Genomic DNA, 24,146 nt, shown 5'->3' with positions numbered 1-24,146 from the left:
TTATTCTTTGTTAGCAACAGCCCCTGCTCTTGTCAGGCAACTTTACTGAACAACCCACATTCACCCCCCAGTCAAAACCCACTGAAATGGCCAAAAAGAACTGCACATTGTTTTGGAAAATAACAGTGTAATATTGTGCCACTGTAACATTTCCTTTCAAAGTCAGGAAAAAACCAACCAAGCAACAAAAATAGGAGTGAATGGATAAAGAAGAGAAAACAAATCATAGACTGTAAATTGGGAGATGCTGCCCTGAAATGCGTCTCAGCGTTGGAGCAGCACCTCAGCTGGGCAGGATCTTCCTGGAGCAAATGGTGAGGGAGCAGAAGCAGTCAGACAAGTGCCTTTGGAGAGAGCCAGGTCCTGACGCTGGGCTGGGTGTGAGTACCAGGGCAGCACCAGCCCATCATCCCACTGGGACTGGGATCTGTTGGCTCAGGCAGCAGAGGCACTGGCAGACTTAGGTAGCAGGTCTGGTAAATCAGGGCTTGCTGTGTTTCTCGAGTGGCTGGACCAAGCTGCCTAAGAGTCCTTACAGTTTTGGGGTCTGTATGCTCTTGAACGTCTTACAATTTAGTTGCTTTAGCTATCTACAGGCATAAATAACACCCAGGAACAAGGTGCACAGCTGTATCTCAAGTACAATGCTTTGCTAAACACGGTACTGGGATTTTAATCACCAAATATCACCATATTTCTGAGTTCATTTTTATAGTGTGGCATTTTGTGTGTGTTTAAGGCACACGGAAAGTCAGGAATCAGTGACATCTGTGCAGCAGGGATTCTTTCAGAAAACATAATTTGGCAGACAGGACACATCCTACAGCCCAGCCACTGATGTCTTCTCCCGCATGCAAGCACCTTGAGTTTTTACTGCCAGGTTCACTAGTTGGGGGAAATCTGTGTGACATATCCCCATTTTAAATCATGCCTCTTCTCCCCTCCATACTGGGCTGGGACAGCGCCTGAACGCTCCCCTCTGCCACCGGCATTTCATCACTGAACCACCGACCACAGCAAGAGAGAAGCAGCACCTCTTGTGCCAGCCATCATTGCTGCTTTCATGGCTCAGGGTGTTCCACACGTGTATTTTCAAGCATGGATTTTTCTTAGAGAGGGGTTTGAGGACGAGCTTGGAGCCTGCCAAGCCTCTCACCTTGATCCCAAGAGGCGGCACCCACCGCCCCAGCAAGGTTTACAAGTGGATCTGCTCCCCGGGAAGGTGGCAGGAGCAGGGCTGAGTCTCCAGCGGCCGAACGGAGGAGGTGGCGGCTCTGGCCGCGGGGGAGAAGGCAGGCAGGGCAGCGGGCAGGACGGACAGGCAGGAGCGGCTGGGCGGCAGGCAGGCGGGCGGGAGGGTAGAGCAGGGCAGCGGGCAGGGCGGGCAGCGCTGCTGACGCGCCGCTTGTAAGGCTGATGCTCGTCTACGTGTCAGGAGGTTTAAAAACTGGCCGGGAGAGAGACCATGCCCAGAGAAGCGGCTCGCAGGGAGGCAGTGACGGGGACACGAACCACGCAAGCCATGGGACATCTCCACCACCACCATCAGCAGCAGCCGCTCGCAGCCCTCTCTCGGCGCGGCCTGAGGAAGACAGGGGACGGCGCACAGCTGCTCCTCCTCCTCCTCGCCGCCTCGATGTCTGCTTGCAAAGGTGAGGAGCATCCCCCTCGCAACCGCTTCCTGCACTGCCAGCTCTGTTAATGGTTTTGGGGGGTGACCCAGCAGCCTGCCGGTCTTGCCAGCGAGCCGCCGCCTCCCATGCTGGGGTCGGCTGCGGGGCTGGGAGGTAGGCAGCGGCTGGGCACGGTTTCGGAGGGTGGTTCTTCATGTATCCCGGTAGGATTACCCTGTCCCGGCAAAACTTTACCCCAGCAACTTGAGGAAGTGGCTTTTGTTAACAGCGCTTTCATTTCAAATATGGTTTACTCTGATTTAAAAGCTAAGAGAAACGAGATGCATCACAATTGTAGGAATATTTAGCATCCTTTGGAAGCCACCTAGTCCAGCTTGAAGCAATAATTATTGCATGAGGAATTCCTGGTGGTGGGGTTAAATGGGAAAGGACAGAGCTGCTGAGGTGCTTTAGGCTGAGGTGCTTTAGCACTTGATTATCTTGTTTTAAATTGAAATGTTGTCTTAAGTCTGAAAGCTGCTATCTTGTAGCAGGGAGTGCTTGTAAAATGAGCACCACTAATGGGCTTTTTAGCAAAACATGCTCTCTTTTCTGTTCTGTATTCCCACTCCAGATAGATTAACTACTTACACCCTGTGAAGCAGCATTACAAAATAAATTGCCATGCAAAGAGTATTTCTGTTTTGTTTCTATTGTATGTGTGTGAGTTGCTTTCATCAGGAGTTTTTGCTCAGATTTCCTTATTTGGTTTTGTTTGTTCGTTTCTTGTTGTTTGGTTTGTTTTTTATTTTTTCTTCTTCTGTTTAATATCAAGAATCAAAGAAATCTAAATAAAAATAGAATCACAGGGGGGGTTGTGTTGGAAGTGATCTTAAAGCTCATCCAGTTCCAAACCCCTGCCATGGGAGGGACACCTCACACTAGACCAGGTTGCTCAAAACATTCTGTTAGGAACAAATTCTGAAGATGTGAGGGAAGGGAAGGAAAAGGAGAGCAAGGAAAGGCAATGGCACACAATATTTCATCATTGATATTATAGGAATGATTGCCAGGAGCGTGTGTAGGGTAAGCAGTGGAGAGAAGATACAAGAAGTAAATCCCAGGTTGAAAAGCCACTGAAACTGTGCATCTGGCATTCTGCTGCTTTGGAAGAAATTGAGTTTTTAGAAGTTGGCAGAATTGAAGGATAAGAGAACAAATGTGTCATGGACTTGTCAGTTTTTTAGGATTTCCTCCTTCAGGTTTGTTTTGAATGGGATTGCTTTCCTCAGTAGCACTAGTTCTTTCTATTTATTTTTTTTATTTTTCTTCTCTTCCTATGGTTATTTTGTGTATATTACAAAATAACTAAGTGTTAACTGTTTCCTTGTGTGTGCTGTTGTGTATGTGTGTAAATGAAGGATATCCTGTAGGGACAGCAGCACTGTTCTGGATGGGGTGATGGAGGGACATTGGAGTGAGCACAAAACAGACAGGACTGTACATGAAGTAAGAGTTTTGTGAGGAAGTGGAGAAGGGCTAAGCAAACTTCGGAGCTAGTGAAATAATTGCTTCTCCTCTGTATAAAAGTTTATGCTCCAAATAAAAAGAAGAAAACAACAACAACAAAAAAAAGCAAGTGGTAATATTCAGGCTTTCTTGCCAGCTGCCCTAAGTTTCACAGGTTATTGGATTTTCCTGCTCCCCCTGGAAAGCCTTGGGAACCAGGCAATAGCAGCAGCAGTGCTCAGAGGCAGTCAGGTAAAGGTTTAAGGGGGAAGGTGTGTTAATTTGAAGTGTTGCCCAGTTCTGCTCTTTGCAACCAGGATACCAGTCCCAGACAATACTCCAATTTGAATACACTAATTTAAGAATAGGCAACAAAGAACACCTTGGATTTGTTGTTTTTTTTTTCTTTAAACTAAAATAAACATCAAATAAAGTGATTTTTTCACTGGAAGGCCATTTTCTTGTTATGTGAACATCTCAAGGATTTCAAACATATCCCACTTCTACACAGCATAAGATTAAGAGTCCCTTTAATTTTTCTCTGGGGAAATCAAACCTCCAGACTAATTAATCGCCTGAAGTCTGTGTCAGTACCCAAATGTGGCTTTGAAATCCACACCTTCATGCCTAGAACTAAACAGTGTTGTAATTATTGTTATTAGTGGTCCATGTAAAACAAATGGGGATGATAGGCATTCATACCCTGCTCATGCAGCCGTACTAGCTCAGTCTACCTTCTCCTCTTTTTGTTTCATTTGGTTCAATTCTTTGAAAAAAAAATATGTGACCACAGTTCATTATAGACTGGGAGGTTATAAAATCGCTGTTAATTTGAAGTCAGTGTATAAATTGGTTAGGCATGGCTCATGGGCAGCAACTTTGGGCAGGGAGTTAGATTACTTTGCAAGGTTTCCTGCAGTGCTAGGACTGTACAGATAAAGCACCATCGCTCTCCAGCACCAGTCTCCCTCATAGGTGAGTTACAACACATCCCCTCACTGATATGCTTGTAGGATGTTTAGCATAATTACAATGCAGTGATGCTCATTTCTGTGTTTTATGAAATCAGATATTGCTGTTAGAAATAGACTGCCAGACAGAATAACAATGTGGAAAGGTGAATATTCTGGGTACTGAACTGGAAGTGACCCAAAGACAGTGACTTCCAGGTCTGCAGCTTGGGTGGCAGAGCTGGAGAAAGGAGCTGCCCCCAAGCCAAGCATGGCATCACTGCAGCATTAATCAATCAATCACATATTTAATCTTCTAAGGGACTGATCCTTTCCACACCACATACGCCAAACAGAGAAAACAAAGTTGATTACATAGGAGCTGTCTATCACCTTCCCAAAACTATCATGTTTGTCACAAGCATTATTCACATGCAAGTGTACATTACATAGCTCATGTTTAATCCTTTAATTATAACATACAAGAAAGCAAGAGGTAGAATCCAGCTTCTCAGCTTCCAGTGGGTGTGTTGAGGTGAGTTGAGTTCTCAGAATGCCCAAAGTTGTAGATGCTGGATTGTGTTTTCCTGAGCAGACCTTAGCATTCAAGAGCTGCCATGCAAATGTTCTTGCTTGTTGGTTATCACTGAGAATGGGCTGATGTTAGCCTGGCCCTCAGTGAAACCTGAGTAACTTCCACACTGTTTACTGCTAAAAGATGTGAGCATCTGTATCTGCTGTGAACCTGTGAAGAAACCTCCTGCTGTGTATCTAATGCAGAGCAGGCAGAAACTACTGGACAAACCCCACCACACAGTTCTCAGACTTCACATTTAGTAAGTGTGCGAGGTATCATATTGCGTTCAGAGTTTTTATTTAAATCAGTGACATGGGATACTTAGGCAAACGACCTTTGCTGTACAGCACTGCTAAGCATGATTTGTGTTTCTAGGTGCACCAATGCCATCCCAAGCACTTAATGCAGATGAGGATTTGCAGCTGTGGAAAGAGGTAAGCATCATCTGCTACGGGGGTACTCCTACTTTTTTCTGTGCACATCCTTGCTATCTCCACCCTCCAGTATTACTCTTGCACGGAGTTCAGATGCTGCTCCTTCCCAGCCCTGCGTCTCCTCTACATCTCCTATCCTGACATCAGTGAAGAGGTGGAACAACTTATTTCCCAGATTTTCTGAACAATTGTTCCAGGAGGATGTTGAGGCTGGGTGTTGAGATGTTATTCTGGCAAAAGACTGTCTTGGCCTAATGGAGAGCTACGTTTGGTAACAGCTGTCATTCAACTGTCGATGATCAGGCAGTCACCATCCCTGGAAGCAGCACAAGTGTCCCATTCAGTGGTTTTATCATCTGTACACAGTACACAGGAATTGTGTCAGCTCATTCAGTCTTACCTCTTGCTGCTTCTGTTCTGCACACAGGGCTGGGACACTATTTTATTCTGTCTTAGCCTCTCAGTTTACTAGCTAAAGGATAATATACAGTGTCGTTTAGTCCCCTTAGCATTTTGCTACAATTGCTGTCATGACTTCCACTCTCATCTTTGAAATGAACATTTGTTCTGACCCTAGAATGTGAAGTGTGTTAACATGGGCTCTTCCCTGCCCTTTTGGAACTGATGGAGCATGGAGGGTATAACATGTAGAGAGGGTTTAGCCTTCAGTTCACGTGTCCTGGCATTGCTGTAACTTTCAAGTATTCTGTTGACATTTGATTTTGTAGCTCCTGGCAGCATTGAAAAGCAAGTGACTCACCAGGGTTACAGATGCAGAGAGTAAATTTCTTCCTATTGTGGCCGTTACAGGAGACACTTCCTTTACTGTCCTGAAGCTCCCCTTAGTTCATGCTGAAGGTATTGACTCAAAAATGAATGCATTTCTTGACTGGCACTTGAATGAGCCTTGGTGATATTTATCTTCTGGGAAAAACTGGTCTCTTAGGAAGTAAGATCCTGATAGCTAAAAGGGTTTTTTGTAAATGAGTTACATACATTCCAGATTAAAAATGCTGTCTTATACATTTGTGCATTTATTGCCAAGATTTACTAATTGTAACACAGGATTTTTCCTGATGGTGACTGGAAACAAGGCAAAGTTCCTGCTGATTTCAGTGAATGAAAATGTACGCATTAGATTCTAAATTCTGTGTCAAATTACGTAATACAAGCAATATAAAATTAACTATTGTAGCAAGAATAATGAAGGACTGGAGAGGCTCTAAGGAAAGAGAATTAGATGCATAGCTATATACCCTAAATTAACCTGATTATGGAAACATACCAGTTCACCAGAGTTTCTAGGAGTGAAAGTCAGTTATTCCCTGTTTGTTACTTTACTAGTGGATCATCCCAGAGAAACCCTGCCTCTAACTGAACCTATTTTTTTTTTTCAGGAATGACTCTGAGTTTATAAATATGGGAACTTTGTAACTAAGTATTGTGTTCCTTCACTTGTCTCTCATACGGTTTTGTTTCTTTGTTATTTAACCAACCCCAAACAACTCAGGTGCTTCCCAGGCCATGTTTCTGAAAGAAACATTTTGGGAGAGAAAATTACAAAGAAGCAAAAAGGTCCATAAAAATTATTACATTTATATATATATATATATTTAAGGAATTAACAGAAATGGTGGCTTTTCCTCAGCCCTTGTTTTGTCCATGCAGGTTTTGCCTTGCATTGTGTCGAGCATGAAGCAGTCTCTGGCTTGCCCTCCTACAGAATTATGGTAGTTCTCTTAAGAGCCAACTTCAACTACAAACCTAATAGATAATCCAATAAACCCCAAACAAATGAAAATCCCAAACCAAGAAGAAGCAGCATTTTTTAATGTAGGCTTCCAAAATTACTACAAAAATACATTCAGCTCATTTATCTCTTTTACTGCTGATTTCTCCCTCTGCATTTTCTTACTCCAAAAGTAGCGAAGCTGAACTAATATACCCAGAGACAAATACAGGATGAAAAGAGAACAGGGAGGATGTGTTACCAGCAAAAACTACTTGAAAGGGGAATTCTGTGAGCTATTAGCTTTCCCACTATCTCTGCTAATGTTTTCTTGCAGATTGCCTCTAGAGAAATGAATCATCTCTTGTCTTGAACTACTCAGATATGCACTACTTGTTTCTTGGTTTTTTCATTTAATGTTTTGATTGCTAAAGAGTGCTGTTTATGGCCTTTTACCTATAACAAAGTCATAAGACCTAGTGTAGTGCCTACTTTGTATTTTAAAACCTCCACATTTTTTTATGCAGTGTTGTGAACAAGATGATTGGCAAAGCTTTTTGGCATCTGGACTAACAGTATCAAATATTTAATGGAAAACAATAGTACATAGCAATTGAGGTTGTTATTGATACAGTTTTAAGGTTACAAAATTAAAAGTTAAACTGCTTTTTTTTTTTTTTTTCATTATTATTAAACTGTGCAATTTTAGTTGGAGTACTGGAGACTTTTTTTCCCCAGCATTGGTAATATTACTTCCATGAATTCAAATACCCTTTAGTCCAGTTCTTCTCCTTTCTCAAGTAATAACTCCACTAAAAGTGATTCAATATTATGAGATCCTTTCATCCTGGAAAAGAGACAACAGAAGGAGGATGTGATTGTTTGTCTATACAAGGTTATGAATAGAAGAGAGAGGATGGATAGGAATTGCTTATTCACTACACTGCCAAGGTGAGATCATGCTAACACTGAATGAAAGTCACTTTGAAAAGACTGATCAAGACAAACAAGTGGTTATTTCATGCAGTGTTTAGGAAATCCTGGCCACAGGGCATTGTAGATGCTGAAAGCTCACAGTGGTTCAGAGAGAGATTGGTCACATTCACAGCACAGAAATTCACTGAGCTATATTAAAAAGACCTAGTTTCAACTCAAAGTGCTTGCATTGCAGATTGCTAATGGCTGCATAGCATGGGGTTTACTCAGCCACTGGTCTTTTCTTAGGCTCTTCCCTGCGTGTTGACATTTGGCCATTTTTGGAGACAGGATGTAGAGCTAAAGGAACATTTGTTTTGATCCAGATGAAATGGGAGTTGGGCATTTTGGTTGGTTTGTGCATTTATTTGATTTAGGTTTTTTGTCTAGGTGTGTCACATTACATTCTAAGTGCATCAGCAATGACTTCTCACACAGTGCTCTCTGAGTTAAGATGCCTTGAAATATATCGAATCTCTCTTACTAGTACTGTGATTTGGGAACCACATCTTTTAAACACAGCCTTGTAAGGCTCCTCATTTGCCAAGGGAAATCAGTGCAAACCTCAGATATTGCCTGCTTGGTGACTCACAGAAATTGACTGGCATACATAAGACGTACTGGCACATCTTATCATTCAAGACACGCGTATCATACAACTGCAGGAATGCTGGAATCCAATTGGAAGACTTGTGTTTTCAGACTGCTTGTTTTAGTTTTGTCATTTTCTTTGCAGTTTTGTATAATTCAAAGATACCACAGAAAAGATTTAAGCACATAGTCCATACCCCAAATGCTTAAAAACGTAATTTAAAATATGGCTTAGTCTGAGAAGGTTAAAAATAACAGGGGCATGAGGTAGGTAAGATCAAAAAGAACACGTATGTGTTTGTTCAGATCAAGCAAGTGCACATTTTTTTTATGTGGGTGAGGCCTTCTTTGCCCCTTGAATATAAAATATTTCATGAATGTACCTTGTAAGGATTCCTTATGGTGGACAAGCTTGCCATGCCTTTAGCTGCACTGAACTCTTTCTGAAAATATATATATCTCATTTGTTTGTATTAATCTGACTTCTTAAAAAAGGACTGTGTGAACTTTTACAGATAGATGATGCATGCTCTGCCTACCTGTCCCCAGATTCCCAGCCTCAGGTAAGTCAGACAGAGGTTACTTCATTATTCTGATAGTTTGTTATATGCAGTAGGATTGGAAGTGTGACACCTGAGTTCATGTTTTCTTTGCATTAGGTGTCCAGTACACTGGAAGAACTTTGTTTCTTGATCATGGGATTTCTCCAGAAACCACAGGTAACACACACGAAAGTCTGCTTAGCATTTATGAAGCTTAATTCGTACAACTAATTCTGAATCCCAAGTACCTGAAATGTCATTCCGTGCTGGTAGTAATGCTATCAATTATTATTGTGAAATGCTATGTGTCTTAATCCAACAGATATTAAAGATATCAGGTAGACTCCAATATCTGAAAAGTAATCTCCAGGTCATATACAAGGTTTTAGGTGGTTTTGTTTCTCTAGAGTATAAAAATTATGAGCTCTCAATGGAGAAAGAAATGTGTTTAGGAGAGTCCAGGGATATACAAATGAGCATCTGCTAATCCCATCTGCTGTTCTAGTATAGAGTAATCAATGCTCTCTGCAGAGTTTGAAAAGAGTAGTTACATTGATAAGCAAAGACATGTAATATGTCTGCCAAGGAAGGCTGATCTTCCAGCCCAGTACTGAAAAATTTATAATGCAGTCAAAATTGTCCATTGCTTTCTTTCTGGGTTTTTTTTTCCTTCTTTTTTTCTTGTTTTCCCAACAAATTAAAGCCTCTCTACTGATTCTTATTCCACAGGGCTTAGATGAAAAAGACAACACCAAAAGGGTAAGACTTCCATGTATAGTTTACAGTCACACTAACATTGTCAAGAAAATGATAAGACCCTTGACCTGTTTTGTAGTAAACCCCCACTTCTAATTTTTTTGAACAGTTCTTATTTCATTATTCTAAGACTCATGACTCAGGCAACTCAGACATCATGGTAAGTGGCATAGCACCTCCTGTGAGTACATGTGCATTGTACATAAAACCAGGGTAATATTCCTTTTTGCAGTAGTCTCTCCAACTGTATATCAAGCTCAGAACTGTGAGTTTCATGTTTGAGATAAAAAGTGTGCTTTAATAACATGGGAGAAAATCATCAATACTGTACAGGTGTGAAAAACATCCAATACATTCATGGAATCCCAACTGCATCTTAATCTTGTAGCTTCAACATTTAAGAATAAGATCAAATGCTTTTTTCTGGTGCTGGAACATAATGTTTTCAGTGAAACAATTCAGTTCTATGGAAGCTGAGAACATGACCGTAAATATCAAGAAAATTCACAAAGCTTTTTTTTTTTTTTTTACTAATTAAGTTGTATGGGGTTTTGGCATGTCATAGGTATGTACTGGGCAAAATAGTATTCAAGTCTCACTCAAGCTTTGAACAGTATTTTAAATGAAAAATATGATTTTAAAAATAGCCTAGTATTGTTGCTATAAAAATATTCTCATAAACCAATATGTGATCCATTCATGCTTTTAAAGTGCTAACATAATCTGTTATTTCTGTGCCTCTGTGTTTTTTCTGTGCACCATAGGATTTTGAGAAAGTTAAACATTTTCATGTTTTTTCATTTCTTAACTATCAGTCTTGTATTTTAAAGTCCATTTTTGCCTTGTTCTTTATGTTTCTTCAGAAATATGTAGTGTATTTCCTAGAAACTGGTACTGTTGGTAGTGCTGGGGGCTGGATAGCACTGGGGCCAGTGCTTTCTTGATAGAGGCTCTGGAGGTTTTAATGCTAATTAGAGCACAGTGAAATGAGCTGTTCCTGCTGCTGCTCCTGCTTAAGAGGTTACTGCATCACCCTTCGTCCCCATCCTGGATACCTTTGCTCATGCCTGCCCCCAGAGATTACTGTTTTCTCACTTCTGGTTTAGCTGTTTGGTTTTCTAGCCCACTTCCCAGAGATACTAACTTGGGTGAGATCCACCATTCCTTGGCCTTATTAGCCTCTTTCCACAGACTGCAAGACAGAGCCCAAGTAGCCAGCTGGGATGCCCTTTAACTCCCCCACTCATGTCAGACTTCACCTTTTGTAGATATTATGATGCCACATTGCCTACCTCAGGCAGACAGCAAAAAATTTGCTCCAAGTAGGCAAGGTCATTTTAGCTATTAAGTACATTAACACTTTGCTTATTCCATGTCATTCTCTGTTGTATTTTCTAAGAAGTATTATATAAAACCAATCATTATTTTTAAAGTTACATTTACATGAGTTGAAGTTTTAAAATAATTAATAGAAAATAGGTTTTTCTACTTTATTTCTCAATGTGGGCCTCTCCCCACAAGCCTGCATGGTTGTGTTTCCTCAGGGAGGCACTTAGGCTGCCACCGTGCTTAACCAGGCTGTCTGTAAGGCTTGTAGAAAACAAGGAATTTCATGATTGGAGCTTGTCTTTTAGGTAAAATGACCAGTGCCATGGTTGCAAATTTTCCTTGAGAATGGATCCCTTCTGCAAGTTGTTTTCTAGCAAAAAAAAAATAATTCTTATTTGTGCTACGATTTAAGTTATTTTGAAGTAAGAGGAACTTTTCAGTACATTGGAGATTGGAGCTGCTAAATTCCATTGTAGATAATTGTAGAATTTTTAGCAGGACTACTGTATGGAAATATTCTCTGGACTCACAGAGGCTGATCAAACTCTGAATAGTTGCAATTGTCTGGGCAAGAAGCCTGTAAGCAGTTCTGAACTTGTAATGAGTAAAGGTGAGGACACAGCTTTACCCTCCATCATTCTGAGTCACATTCGTAATGTAAATATAAATGCTGGTACCTGTTTGTTGTCAAGTCAGAATGTTAAAAAGATAAGTTTCTCAATTAACATCTTCAACCCTTTTTTTTGGTGCATGTTTGGTCCATGAGCCAATACTGCGGAAAGAGACTTTTTTTTCGCATCATAAGGTCTGAATTTCACTGTTGCTCATGTGTCTGTATTCATGTCCTCTCAGTCTTCTGTCCTGCATCCTTTACTGCAACTCGTTCCCCAGCTTAATGAGAGAAGACTGAAGAGATACAAACTAGACGTATGTAATCTTAAACTCTGTATACTTGCATTCTCACACTTTGTGGTTCATTGCCTCTTCTAAAAATGTCCTTGTAGACCTTTCTACTCCTAACTTTTTAATTTTCACTATTTAACATAACTCTGGTATATTTTCATTAGAAACATGAGGGTCTTCTATTCTTTAACTAGTGAAAAATAATCCTCCTGATATTTACCATTTTAAACCAAAAACTGCTGAAGTAATATACCCTTAACATAGGCTCTGTGCTCTGCAACTAGTCTATGTGTCAAAATGGATCTCTTAGTCATTTTATAAAGACTTTTAAATTTTATATTTGCAAATCTTACATATACAAATATATTGCCCTGAAGTTATATTTTCTAGGGGGCTCTTCCATACCTCCCCTCTCTCCCTTTCTGTTTGGAATTCAAATACTATCTACTCCTTAAATATATATTATTTGTGGCCTATAGCTCTAAGCATTTCCAACTAATCTATAAGCAATTTTACTGTTTAATTTAAAGTGCAGATTAAGACACATTTTGTTGGCAAGTCAGTCTAAGACACGGAACTTCCAGAGGGGAGGCATTAAATTAGAGCTTTAAATAACCATACTTCTTCAGAAATACATATGTTTCTGTAAACACATACATACATATACATTACAACTATTTTTTATATCCTTTGGAAGATTAGAAGGCAGGTGTTACAATGAAGACAGATTTTGTCTTCAGTTGTTTTCTAATACTAACCTTCTGACACGAAATCAAACAAGAAAACTAGGTAAATTTCTATGTATCTATAAGCAGAGAATAACATTAGCATAAATCACAAGGCCATGTTAGCAATTGTACTTTTGATTCCTTTTATGTTTTAGATCAATTTCTTTAACTGGCAAAAGCTGCCTATTTTTTGCTTGTTTGTTTTTATTTTTGTTCACACATTGAATAGAAAAAGTAGAAAAATACAGAAATACACCTGCCATAAGACACTCCAATGGCAATGTACAAGACTCAGTGGACAATTTTTTATCCTTTTGAAATACAAAAAAACCTATAATACTGAGTGGATCTGAGATGGGTATTTCAGAGCCAGGTAAGGCTAGAATGACATGGACAATATAAGTAAAAATCATACAGATGTTTTACGCACAGCAAAGAACCTGAGTGTTGTGGTATACTTGGTGAACTGAAGTTAAAATTCAAAGCATGATCCTGACACACCTCTGGGAGCAGTCTGGGGTCTCATTCTTGGGAAGAGCCCAAGTATTTCTGATATTTAAGCTTCGCATTGTCCTTCTGCGAGGCTCGAAGACCAGCTCCATTTTGTCCATAGAGACTCCTCTCCCCTGAAGGCACTCTGGTTGTTTCTGGGTAGTGAAACCTGGGAAGTAGAAGGCAAAGGCTGCTCATTGTTGCTGGTACATTCAAAAGCAATATGAACCAAGTCAAAACTTGAGGTGGGTTCTGGCCCTCATTCATATGGTTTCTGCTATTTCTACATGACATGTTACTGACATGGAACAATACACATAAAGCATGTCTTAAGGGGCAAGACTGTATAATAGTACTGAGGAAATACTTTAAGTATGTACATAAATAACCTCTCTATATGTATCAATTTAGAAGAGTAGATAGACATGATTTAAATACTTTTATTCCAGGAAGAACTTCATGGACCTGGAGGGTTTCAAAGCAGAGGATACTTTTTCTACAGGGTATGGTTTGTTTGACTTTTTAAATCTTGTGCTAAGCATTAGAAACCAAAATGTACAGAAACCAATGAATTACAGTAAGAACTGCTGTGACTGAGGGTATTCTGTTCAGTTACAGCATCCCACCATACAGGACCACACAAGATCTGCTCAAGACATTTTCTTGGATTATAATAAAGGCATAGCAGGATTTTTTTGTACATATCTTTATGTTTGTGTATAAACAATACCATGCTATACCTTAATAAGTCATTGGTCATTATGTATATAATTCTCAGAGAAAGCTCTAGAAAATACAGCATATTGGATAATCCCTCTAAAGGTTTGCTCAATACAGTACATTTGCATGTGATATAAAAACAATGCCATGCTTACACAATCAAGAGCTACTAAGCCTGTGTCTCCCGTTTTCCTAGTGTTTTGACCAGTATGGTTAGAAGCTAAATACAAAATTCTCAAGAGTATGAAACTACCTGTTCATCTTTTATGCCATAGAACCCTTTTACTCCATTTTAGAAATACTGAGTAAGGTAAAAATGGCAAATAATAATAATAATAATAAGACCTAATAATAACTCTCTTGAATTCAGTTAATACTTTTTTCTATTTAAATAAGAATGTGGCTAATGGCTTTATATAATGAAGTGGCTTTTCCAACCTAAATGATTCTATGATTCTATGATTCTAATAAAAAGAGGGCAAGTTTGTATAGTTACATTTTTTATGTATCAGGCTTGGACCTTTGCAGTTCTTATGACAGGCCAAAGTTACAGGTAATATCCTCATTAAACTCAGAAAGGCATTTTTTAGCAGCTTTAGTAGAAATTGTATCTACTCCCTCAGTAGTGGAAAATATTTCTGAGAATAACCATGGTGAAAAGGGAGAAATTCTTTGCCTTTGTTAATGAACACGGTCTAAAAATAAAATCATTGAGAGTGACATATATTTGTTTGTTATTGCATTATAAGTGTTTGTTGCAATTAACAACAATCTGAAAGCACATTTTAAGAAAATGAAAAAAATAATGAGGGATAATGGTCTCTTAGAGTGCCTTCTTGTGGCTTTCTCCCCCTTATAAAATCATGCAAGATGGTCATAATTCATTCTTCAGTCTATACACAAAGAATTTTACTGTCTAATTCTTCTCCAGAGGAGGATATACATTAAACAATAACTGGTCTCAGGTTTATATTTAATGATGATCATGCTAACAGAACTGAGAAGTTTAACAGTTTCTATACACACTAAGTTGTTTGGGGCTTTCTTGTTGAATCCATTCAGTTTAACACAGCACTTACTGGATATTTTTCTTTCAGCCACGCAATGGAAGGAGATCAGTGGATTTTCGCTAAGGAGGTATTTATTTAATATTCTTAATCATGATCTACATTTAAATGAGTTTATTTTTATACAAATAGGCCACAATATTTGTGTTGAGAAGCAGTCTCAGAGAGCCTTTGATTGTGTAGCCAGATTTCCACAGACAAACTTCTCCCAGATGTGCTAAATTAACGTATCTTTGGATGAAGTGAGTAGAAGCTGTAGGTACTCAGTTCCTAGAACAGAGAACACGGGTGTTTCAGGCAGCAATAAATGGAAAATATCCCAGATTTGAAAACAGTTTGAAAATTTAGCAATGATGATAAGTATATGCCAAGAAGAACTGACTTGACTACCTATCAAATACATACTGAGAAGTAAACTGACACACTGGGGGTAATCTTACACAGAAAAAATCACACTGAAACTAAGTCCAGACTTCGGAATTTAATTTAAAAGCATTGAACTATTTGGAGAGATATTGAAAAAGTGTGCTAATATTATAATGTTCTGTTTCCTAACACATTTTATAGCTCTATCATAATTTGGGTATTTATCATTATACCAACAGCTAATGCTTTTTCTTATTTTTCAGGATTTTAGATTCCTGACCTAGAACTAATGCTGCAGGAATGCTGAGTACATGGACATATTGTTTTCCTTATAGAAATTATTTGTTAGTAATATACAAAGTCACTAGAATGTAAATGTTCTTAAACCAGATTCTGTTAAGGATTCAAATGTGTCTTTATGTTTTTGATTGGACTAAAAGCATATAAAAATTATTGCTTGCTAGCGTTGTGATGTTTCCGACTGTGTGTAATGTAACTGTAAAATCAATGTGTGCATGCGATAGACATTGCCTTTAACACTACTGTTACATACATTTATTTGCCCTTTTAAATAAAGGCACTCAGTTGTTTTAATGAGAACGTTTGCAGTGTAGACTATCATATGTTTTGTATACATATATTGTGATATGTGCAGTCTTTAAAATCACATCTTATCTAGGCGAGCCAAACGGAAGGTGTGGTTTGGTTTTCACAATGATGCTGGTGATAATTTCTATTTCCTTCACTAAAGGAAATTGAACAAGTCGCATGTTTTGAAGACCCATCATGACTTCAGTTCAATTGGAATACAATGGCATCAATTTTTTTTTTAGCTATTAAGTCACAGATGCAGTATGGTTATCATTCAGAAGATAACTGCGTTATTTGCATTCCTCGAGAATTAGGATTCATTTGAAAACTCAACTGGTTTTGATACAGACTTAGGGAAACTGTACTCAAAAGCACAAGTCAATTTCACAATCTTCCTAGCTGCTCTCTGAGTTTATTTTCACACCAGTTATGTTGACATATGAAGTTGAGGTTGTAATTATGTATTAAATAACTAATCTACTAGTGTAGAAGCTGATTGGGTTTGTTTTTTTTAACATGGTACTGGCTAGTCAGGGATTAAATTGACCTCAGCATTACTGGCTCTGCAAGCTTGGATGAGGAGCTGAACTTCAGAAGGTGGCTGGGAAAACAGATGGACTCAGAGGAGGAAATCAGCTTAAGAAGCCCTGTTCCTTCTCTTGCCTGCTTGCTTTCACTTTGCAGTTTGCTGTGCCTCTAGTTAAACTGCTGCTATTATGCATGAACTGAAGATCTAGCTACATATGACCCCTACTCTAACTAACGTGCTGCCTGCCACAAAAAGCCTTACGCCACACAACTACCATCCTCCACTCAAGCAGGCCATGGCTGAACAGACAAAGCAGGGAGCCTTCAGGATTTGTTTATTCCTGCTTCTTTTGTGCTTTAATTTTTCTGAAATTGCTGTGAACAGGATCAGTTTCCTCAGCAGGGCCAAACAGTTGGGGCCCACTGCTGCCTCAGGCCACCACCGTTAGAGCCAGTGAGGGCGGCGAGGTGGCCCTGCCCCAACGGCCGCTGCCGTCCCGTCAGACCAGCGGCCTCCATAAGCTGAGGCAGTGCTCCGGGGACAGCCATGCAGGTGGGCGCAGAGGGTCACCCCGGACCCAAGGTGTCAGGGTCTGGCAGCAGCCGAGACTGAGGGAGCGGGGGTGGGAACATCAAGGCAACGGGGGAGGCTGCAGGTAGGTAGGGGAGGGAGGTGCCTGAGGCAATCACCTCAATGGAGGCAACCGGAGAGATAAAAGGACAGGGAGGGAGAAGGTCAGGAGCAAAGGCAGCTGCCAGGGCCTGTGCATAAATAGCGTGAAGTTCGTTCATCTTAACTGTTTAAGAGAAATTGCCACAAGGTTGGACTTGATGACCTTGAAGATCTTTTCCAACCTAGTTGATTCTATGAGTCTATGATTCTAATACCTTATTCTTAGTAGCAACACAATACTGATACAAAAAGCCTGCCTGTATAGAGACATATTTCTTTAATTGTGTTTAAGTAAGCGGTGTATAGTTTTGTGTTTCTGAAATAAGTTTCCATACATCTTTTAGGCAATTTTTAGCTCGTATTTTGGAGACAGACTATTTTATCTATGCTTACATTTTTAGTTTTCTTTCTTATTTTCTTGCTGTTTTCTGTTCAGAAATAAAAAATGCCGAATGAAAATCCATGATAGAGAACTGTCCATGAAGGTATTGCAGCCTCTAAGTAATGGTTTCCTTTTGTAACCTCCTTAATACGTGCCAACATGAAGAAGGGCTGGTTTTGATTTTAAAAAGGTGCACAAGATTGATTTAGTTTTGTTTCATTATATTAAAACAGGACCCAAATGAAGATACTGAATGGAATGACATACTGAGACAATTTGGAATTCTTCCTCCAAAAGAAAACCCAAAAGATGAAATTGAAGAAATGGTTTTACGCTTGCAGAAAGAAGCAGAAGGCACGTAAAATTAAAAATACATGCCATTACTATAACAAAATTTGAAAAGCAGAAGTATTTTCAATAATGCTGCTAGTAACTTAAATATTGTACAACAACTGTATCATTATTTTAATGATTTTCACTTGGTGATTTTAAAAGGATTCTGAATTAAACATACAACGCAGATATAACAGTTACTGACAAACATGGCATGTAACGTATGAATGATTTTCATAATGTCATAAAATAACCAATCAGTATAAGCAAGATTCATATTATGAACAATTGGTTGTAATCTACTCCTGTATTTCTGTTTTTTCCTGTATAGCTGTATTGTTGTCCCCGTCCATGGCAGGGGGTTGGAACTAGATGATCTTAAGGTCCTTTCCAACCCTAACTCTTCTATGATTCTACGATTTAAAGAAATTCATTTTCCTCTCTCTAACCTAGAGTTAGGCCAAAGTTGACTAACTTCTGAAATTAGTACATCTGTTTCTTTCCATTAGCTCCACACCTAGGTTATACTTTTCATTTTAAATAAATGTTTGCAGACAGTTTGGGGAACAAAAAGCGACTAATTTTTTTTGTTGTTTCTAGTGAAGCCATATGAAAGAATGAATCTTAAAGAATTAGAGGAAGCTGAAGATGATTTTGACGAGGCTGATAGGGAAGCTATTGAAAAGTACAGGTATAATAGGATACTTCTCTCCAGACTAAGAGTACACATGTCACTGTCATGCATGTACATGCTCTTGAAAAATAAACTTAAAATCTTTGAAGCAGTCATGTCTGCTGATTGACGCATCTGCCTTTCATTGCCAGCAGAAAGACAGCACTCACATTGCTATCCTACTTCTTCCTGATTACCTGTGGCAAAGAGAAGCAGTTACACCATATTTTACTTTGTTGTTTTGTTAGAACAAAATTGTTTAGTGTGAAAGATGGATATTTAAAAGAAAACTAACAGAAGGTGCCACAGTGGAAACTACTGTTTTACATCCTCAGTTCAGCTTGAAGCCATATTCTGGTACTGTATGTTTGAAACGTTGTATACTCAACATTTACCTAAGTTAGCATTGTTGCTAGTTTATAATAACATTGCATATATGTTTTTTAACCTTTTTTGGAAAAGACATTTCTATGGTGGCTTTCAGTTAGTAAAATTAATAGCTGCTTTTAGTTCAGCTAATCTCAGTAAGGCATTTTTTTTCCTACCTTGCAAATATTTTTATAGATGAAGACTGCCATCTACTGGGTTTACATTCCAATTGTTGTGAATTATTTTAAAATTGTAAATAGCTCTTCCTCAAACTAATATATTCATAATAATAATAAAAAAATAGCACCTGGATTTTTATTGCTTTGTCTCAAATGATAAATCCCTGTGCAATGTGTTTATTACTCCAATTTCCCAAATCTGATATGATGAACTAAAAAAATGTATTTTAATGTTCTCTTATTGAATATGGAATAGCATAGAAGCCTTCCTAGCTCTGAAGTTACATTCAAAGACCTTGAGCTAAAGGGTTACTCACAGCATCTTTTAAAGTAATTGAGAGAAATGCACTAGATACTTTAAAATGCATTTTAAATGTTCCAAAGATGCTTATTGCTGTTATTATTACTTTTTAATTAGGCAGCAACGTTTGCAAGAATGGAAGTGTCTTCAGAGGAGGCAAAAGTATGGGGAGCTAAGAGAAATTTGTGGAGAGCAGTATGTAAAGGAAGTGACAAATGCTCCAGAAGATGTTTGGGTTATAATTCATCTTTATCGGTCAAGGTAATTCCATTCTTGTTTAAGATGTTAATACTTCAATATAGAGAATTGAACTAATAATTAAAATAACAAGAAAAATGAAATACAGTAGACTAATGTAATAGCAATTGTTTGGAGATGGGACCTCTTTGACTTATCAACTGACTTTGTAAGAGTTAATTCCTTCAATTATATGAAAGATATCTCTTGCTGCATATGCTTATCACTACGCACTACACCTCACTGAGATTTCTGAATTTCACTGAGAAAGTAGGGAAGTGGTAAATGCTTGATCCCTCGCAGTGTTCAATGCCAGGTTAGATAGAGCCTTGGGTGACATGGTCTAGTGTAAGGTGTCGTTGCCTAAATGATCTTAAGGCCCTTTCCAACTCGAACCATTCTATGATTCTAAAGTAGTGTCCACTGTGTGTGTCAAAAGAAGTCTGTGTTAAAGGAAGTTGGTTTGCAGGTTCTTTTCTCAGAAGGAGTGCTCTATACGATTATTCCACCTTATTTCCCCTTTTACTGGAATTAATCAAAAGCCCAGTAGGATAATTCTCAGTTATAAACCTGAGCAAAGCTAGGGAATTCATTTGTTTATCATTCCCCAATAAATTCTCCAATGGTAAGAGAAGTTGCGACAGGATCCAGCAGAAATGTCAGAGGGTTTCCATGATCAGCTCAGGATATGTTAGCAACTCCGTTAGATGTTTTTGAAAAGCACTGAGAATTAGTATGGAATATTGAATGCATTGCTTAGATTCAGACTGGCTCTCTTTTTTCCTTCTTTTTAAATCTATTGGGGAGAATCTTCTTTGATTCCTCTAAGTTGTCAGGAATTGAGTATTAAGTCCATGAGGAACAGGTCAATCAAGTGAGAGTGAAATTGTTCAAATTACAGTAATGTAAATTTACAGACCTGAAGAAAGAAAATAGCAGCTTTTCTTGTTTTTAGTTGGTTTTGTTTACTGAAGAATCAATCCTGTACTTTACCGTTTCATAAATACGAGTCTGTGAGAAAACTCATCATTCCTTAGGAATAAATAGGAGGTCTCCGAAGTTACTCTAGTGGCCAGTAACAAAACTGCTTCACCTGCCTTTGGCCACGAGAGGGTACTGCGGGAACTCGTCGAGGACCCATAGGGTAAACCAGTCTCTCTTAACTTCAGCCACTTGTAGCAAAAATCCTAACTTCTAAAAGGTTAAGGGGATGGAGGGGAGCAAAAAAACCCAACATTGTTTGTAATTGTGAAAGTCTTTTTTGCTTGTTTGAAGTTTTTGTTTGTTTTGTTTGTGTTGTTTGCATTTTTTAAACTGAGGCTTATATAGTGGTTGTACTGTAAACAGTAGCTGTGAAAGTAATCAACAGGCCTATGGTGGTAATATGACTACATAAAGGTTTCGCTGATGTTACTTAGATTTTATTTAAAGAATGAAGAACCAAATGGTAAACTGAAAGCCAGTTCTAATACATGAAAGTAAAATGTATAGTACAGATTAAAAAAAAATAATAAAAAAATCTCATTTAAACTCTACCATGAATGGACAAAATGAGCTTTAAGAATTGTAGTGGAGAACAAAATTGAGGCACAATGCTCAACTGTTTGGTAGCTTTACTGACCTAATTTATAGACTGTGACTATTACATATTTTTATTTGGACAGGTCTTTAAACCCCAATGATCTTAGAAGTTAAACAAAATTTGTGGTGCAATCCTTCTAAAAATTTACAGTAGAAGCAGACTATAGGAAAAGGTACATTTATTCTTCAAAAGCTTTATTTTTAATAACTTTATTTTACAGATCATTTACACCAGCTGTGTCATTGTGATTTTTTACACTTTTCTAGCATCCCAATGTGTTTACTGATTAACAAACACCTCAGCCTACTGGCCAGAAAGTTTCCAGAAGTCAAGTTTCTCAAGGCTGCTGTGAACAGCTGCATTCAGAATTACCATGACAGCTGTTTACCCACACTACTTGTATATAAAACTGGTGAAATAAAAAGCAGGTTCATTGGAGTAACTCAATGTGGAGGAATACATCTTAAAGTAGAAGGTATGAAAAATATTTTAAAATTATTCACATTATACAATATTTTATGTTCTTTGTAATCATTAGATCACAAGAACTCATATAATTCTGATAAGCGATAAAAATATTGGATAAGAATTGATAAAGTTGCAATTTCATGGTTAGATTTTTTACTGGGATAAAGTTAGGCTGTTGCAAGGATGGCTGTTTTTTGTGTTGTTAAGATGGATCTTGGTCTTTAATAAATGTCCTTTTTTCTTAAGTGAGAATTTATTGCAGTTATCAGAATAAATTGTTGTTTTTACAGAGCTGGAATGGAAACTAGCTGAAGTTGGAGCAATAGAAACTGACTTAGAAGAAAACCCAAAAAAGGGCATTGTGAATATGATGACACTTCCAGTGCAAAATATTCCTGCTTGTGAAGCCACCAATACAAAAAGCAGTGATGTGATGAAACCACATATTATATGAGAAAATGTTAATATATCATCTGCTCTGACCTAAATTAGCTCAAATACTGGGTTTGCTCCTTTGGTAAGCCTGAAAAAATAAAAAAAGGAAAAAAAGAGCTTTTGTTTCACTCTTTTTTTTTTGTTTGTTTGCTTGCTTACTTACTTTGTGGAAGAAAACTGATGTAAATTAAATCCATACTTCGACGGATTAGATCCATATAGATGGCTGTCATTTACCCCGAGAGTCTCAATTCTCCATTTCATACAAACTCTGCTTAAATAGAATGGGAAAGGGAGAGTATTAGCTGGTGGGCTGTAATCCACGCTTTTCTTCCTCCTTTTATCCAGCATTGCTACACGATACTCCTTTAATTCTCAGTGAAATGACTGTAGCACAACCCCATTCTGCTAAGTACCTTCTTGGTTCCCTTCACTGAAAAGGTGATCCACAGACCATGTGTATAGCAATACAAAGTCAAGATTTGGCCCTTAATGCCCTGACTAAGTTGTTTGTTTGACAGGCGTTCAAGAATTTTCTCCAGGGTCAAGGATAATCTTCCCAGTCCACTATGCTAGAATACTGACAGTTGCATCAGTTGTTCCTTCATAACAAAAAATATATCGTTAAAAAAAGTTTACAGTTACAAGCTGTAGATAAGCAAAACTACATGAGTGACATGAAGAGACCACACTCCTGATTCAGATTTTGAGTAATCAAACTGCATATAGTATTAGTTATTTTTCCTGTGACTCATCATAAAAAAGCACGATCTCTCATGTGCTAATGAATCATAGAATCGTTAAGAGTTGGAAAGCACCTCATTTAGTTCCAACCCCCCTGCCATGGGTAGGGGCACCTTCCACTAGAGACAAGGTTACTCAAAGACCTGTCCAACCTCGCCTTGAACCTTTTATTTTGTAGAGTTAAAGATATAACTAGTAAATGCATTTCAGAGATAATGGCTAAACTGCTGTTACCTGCCACTTCAAAACTAGAAAGCTAACTAGTAGTTTTAAATGTAAATAGGTCACCAGTAACTTCAGATACGTTTCCACAGTCACTTCAGGCAAGCATCATTGTCGGCTGCAATAAAAGGAGTACTACCACCCGCTTCCTCTTAGTGGCGAACCTCCCTCCTGCTACTGTGCTTGCCCTGAGGTGCACTAGTGCAACACACAACTGCACAGGTCCCTTTCAACCCAAACTGCTTTATGATGCTATGTTTCTGGTTCTTGATCAGTTATGCCATTTGTAGGAAAAGGGGCTAGGACTGAATATTGGTCAGTCTTGCTTTGCAAGGGTTATGCATATTGTAACAGGCTTTCAAGTCTGTCTTTGTTAAATCCACAGAGGTTAGTACCCTGGAGTGATGTGAAATTCAGTTTCAAGACCAGCTTCCTCACACAGATTCTTTTGAATTTGTCAGTGAGGATCAACACGGAACTTTCCAAGCAGGCAATTGTTCTATGCCTCTGAATATTCACCATGCACAAGATGGCAATCACAGTTCTGCAGGAAACATGGCTATAGTTAGTTGGTGCATGCTAAAAACACCTGCATTTCAGGCCCACTCCAGTCCCATCATTCAGTAATTCACAAAAGATTTCCTGCTCATTATTTGGCAATGTCTGAAAATTATGTTGGCTCTCATGTAAACTTTGTGAGTGAAACAAAACTGTTACTGCACACCAGAACAAACTCATATGGACGATAAGAGCCATAAAAGTATTGTATCTGGGTGGAGAATCATTTCATAAAACCACACCATTTCTAAGCTTTCTGCCCTGTTCCCTCACAAGCCTTTAAAACTCTTTCAAAAGAGAAGTAGCATTTAAAAAATGACCTTGGTTAGACCATAACTTCTGCAGTAAAAGCAAACGTGTCATCTCCAAAGCTGTATTGCCTGTTTCGATCTCATCCATCTCAAAATGTAAGACATGCAAGCCACAGACTAACTTACTGCTGCAGCACTGCAGTGGGTAGGTGTTACGCTCCCGTATAGGCAAGGTGTGAAGAAAGACAGTACAGTCTCTACTTTGTTTGTCTGAAGCATTACTACTGGTTAGTAAAGATCTTGTGGCAAATTTGACACATTGAATTTGATGCTGGTTCT

At 38.6% G+C, this 24,146-nt stretch overlaps 2 protein-coding genes across 3 annotated transcripts; both read left to right on the top strand.

Moving 5' to 3' along the window:
- Window positions 1–1,417: 1,417 nt before the first annotated feature.
- Window positions 1,418–15,870, top strand: NMU (neuromedin U). Of its 2 annotated transcripts, XM_005149161.3 has the most exons (10): window positions 1,418–1,652; window positions 5,025–5,083; window positions 8,894–8,941; window positions 9,038–9,097; window positions 9,650–9,679; window positions 9,786–9,836; window positions 11,858–11,932; window positions 13,578–13,631; window positions 14,946–14,985; window positions 15,545–15,870. In XM_005149161.3, exons 1-9 carry the CDS (start codon window positions 1,466–1,468, stop codon window positions 14,979–14,981), a joined length of 600 nt encoding a protein of 199 aa, XP_005149218.1. In that variant the 5' UTR covers window positions 1,418–1,465; the 3' UTR covers window positions 14,982–14,985; window positions 15,545–15,870. The 2 variants fall into 2 exon arrangements, with proteins under 2 accessions (XP_005149218.1, XP_030904838.1); XM_031048978.2 differs by lacking the exon at window positions 9,786–9,836.
- A 1,655-nt stretch (window positions 15,871–17,525) lies between these two features.
- On the top strand, window positions 17,526–22,051 carry PDCL2 (phosducin like 2). Its single transcript, XM_034064806.1, has 6 exons — window positions 17,526–17,558; window positions 17,689–17,809; window positions 18,389–18,479; window positions 19,428–19,571; window positions 21,396–21,604; window positions 21,888–22,051. Exons 1-6 carry the CDS (start codon window positions 17,526–17,528, stop codon window positions 22,049–22,051), a joined length of 762 nt encoding a protein of 253 aa, XP_033920697.1.
- Window positions 22,052–24,146: the final 2,095 nt, after the last annotated feature.

Source organism: Melopsittacus undulatus, chromosome 7 (assembly GCF_012275295.1).
Source record: "Melopsittacus undulatus isolate bMelUnd1 chromosome 7, bMelUnd1.mat.Z, whole genome shotgun sequence".
Classification (NCBI taxonomy): Eukaryota; Metazoa; Chordata; class Aves; order Psittaciformes; family Psittaculidae; genus Melopsittacus; species Melopsittacus undulatus.
This window is presented reverse-complemented; position numbering and strand designations above follow the sequence as displayed.

Excerpts from the sequence above, each read along its gene's own strand:
- NMU (XM_005149161.3), top strand. The coding sequence starts at position 1,466 with ATGCCCAGAGAAGCGGCTCGCAGGGAGGCAGTGACGGGGACACGAACC. Across the intron at positions 11,933-13,577 it reads TGAAGAGATACAAACTAGAC|GAAGAACTTCATGGACCTGG; the intron begins GTATGTAATCTT and ends CTTTTATTCCAG. Across the intron at positions 13,632-14,945 it reads GAGGATACTTTTTCTACAGG|CCACGCAATGGAAGGAGATC; the intron begins GTATGGTTTGTT and ends TTTTTCTTTCAG.
- PDCL2 (XM_034064806.1), top strand. The coding sequence starts at position 17,526 with ATGAAAATCCATGATAGAGAACTGTCCATGAAG. Across the intron at positions 17,559-17,688 it reads ATAGAGAACTGTCCATGAAG|GACCCAAATGAAGATACTGA; the intron begins GTATTGCAGCCT and ends ATATTAAAACAG. Across the intron at positions 19,572-21,395 it reads ATTCATCTTTATCGGTCAAG|CATCCCAATGTGTTTACTGA; the intron begins GTAATTCCATTC and ends ACACTTTTCTAG.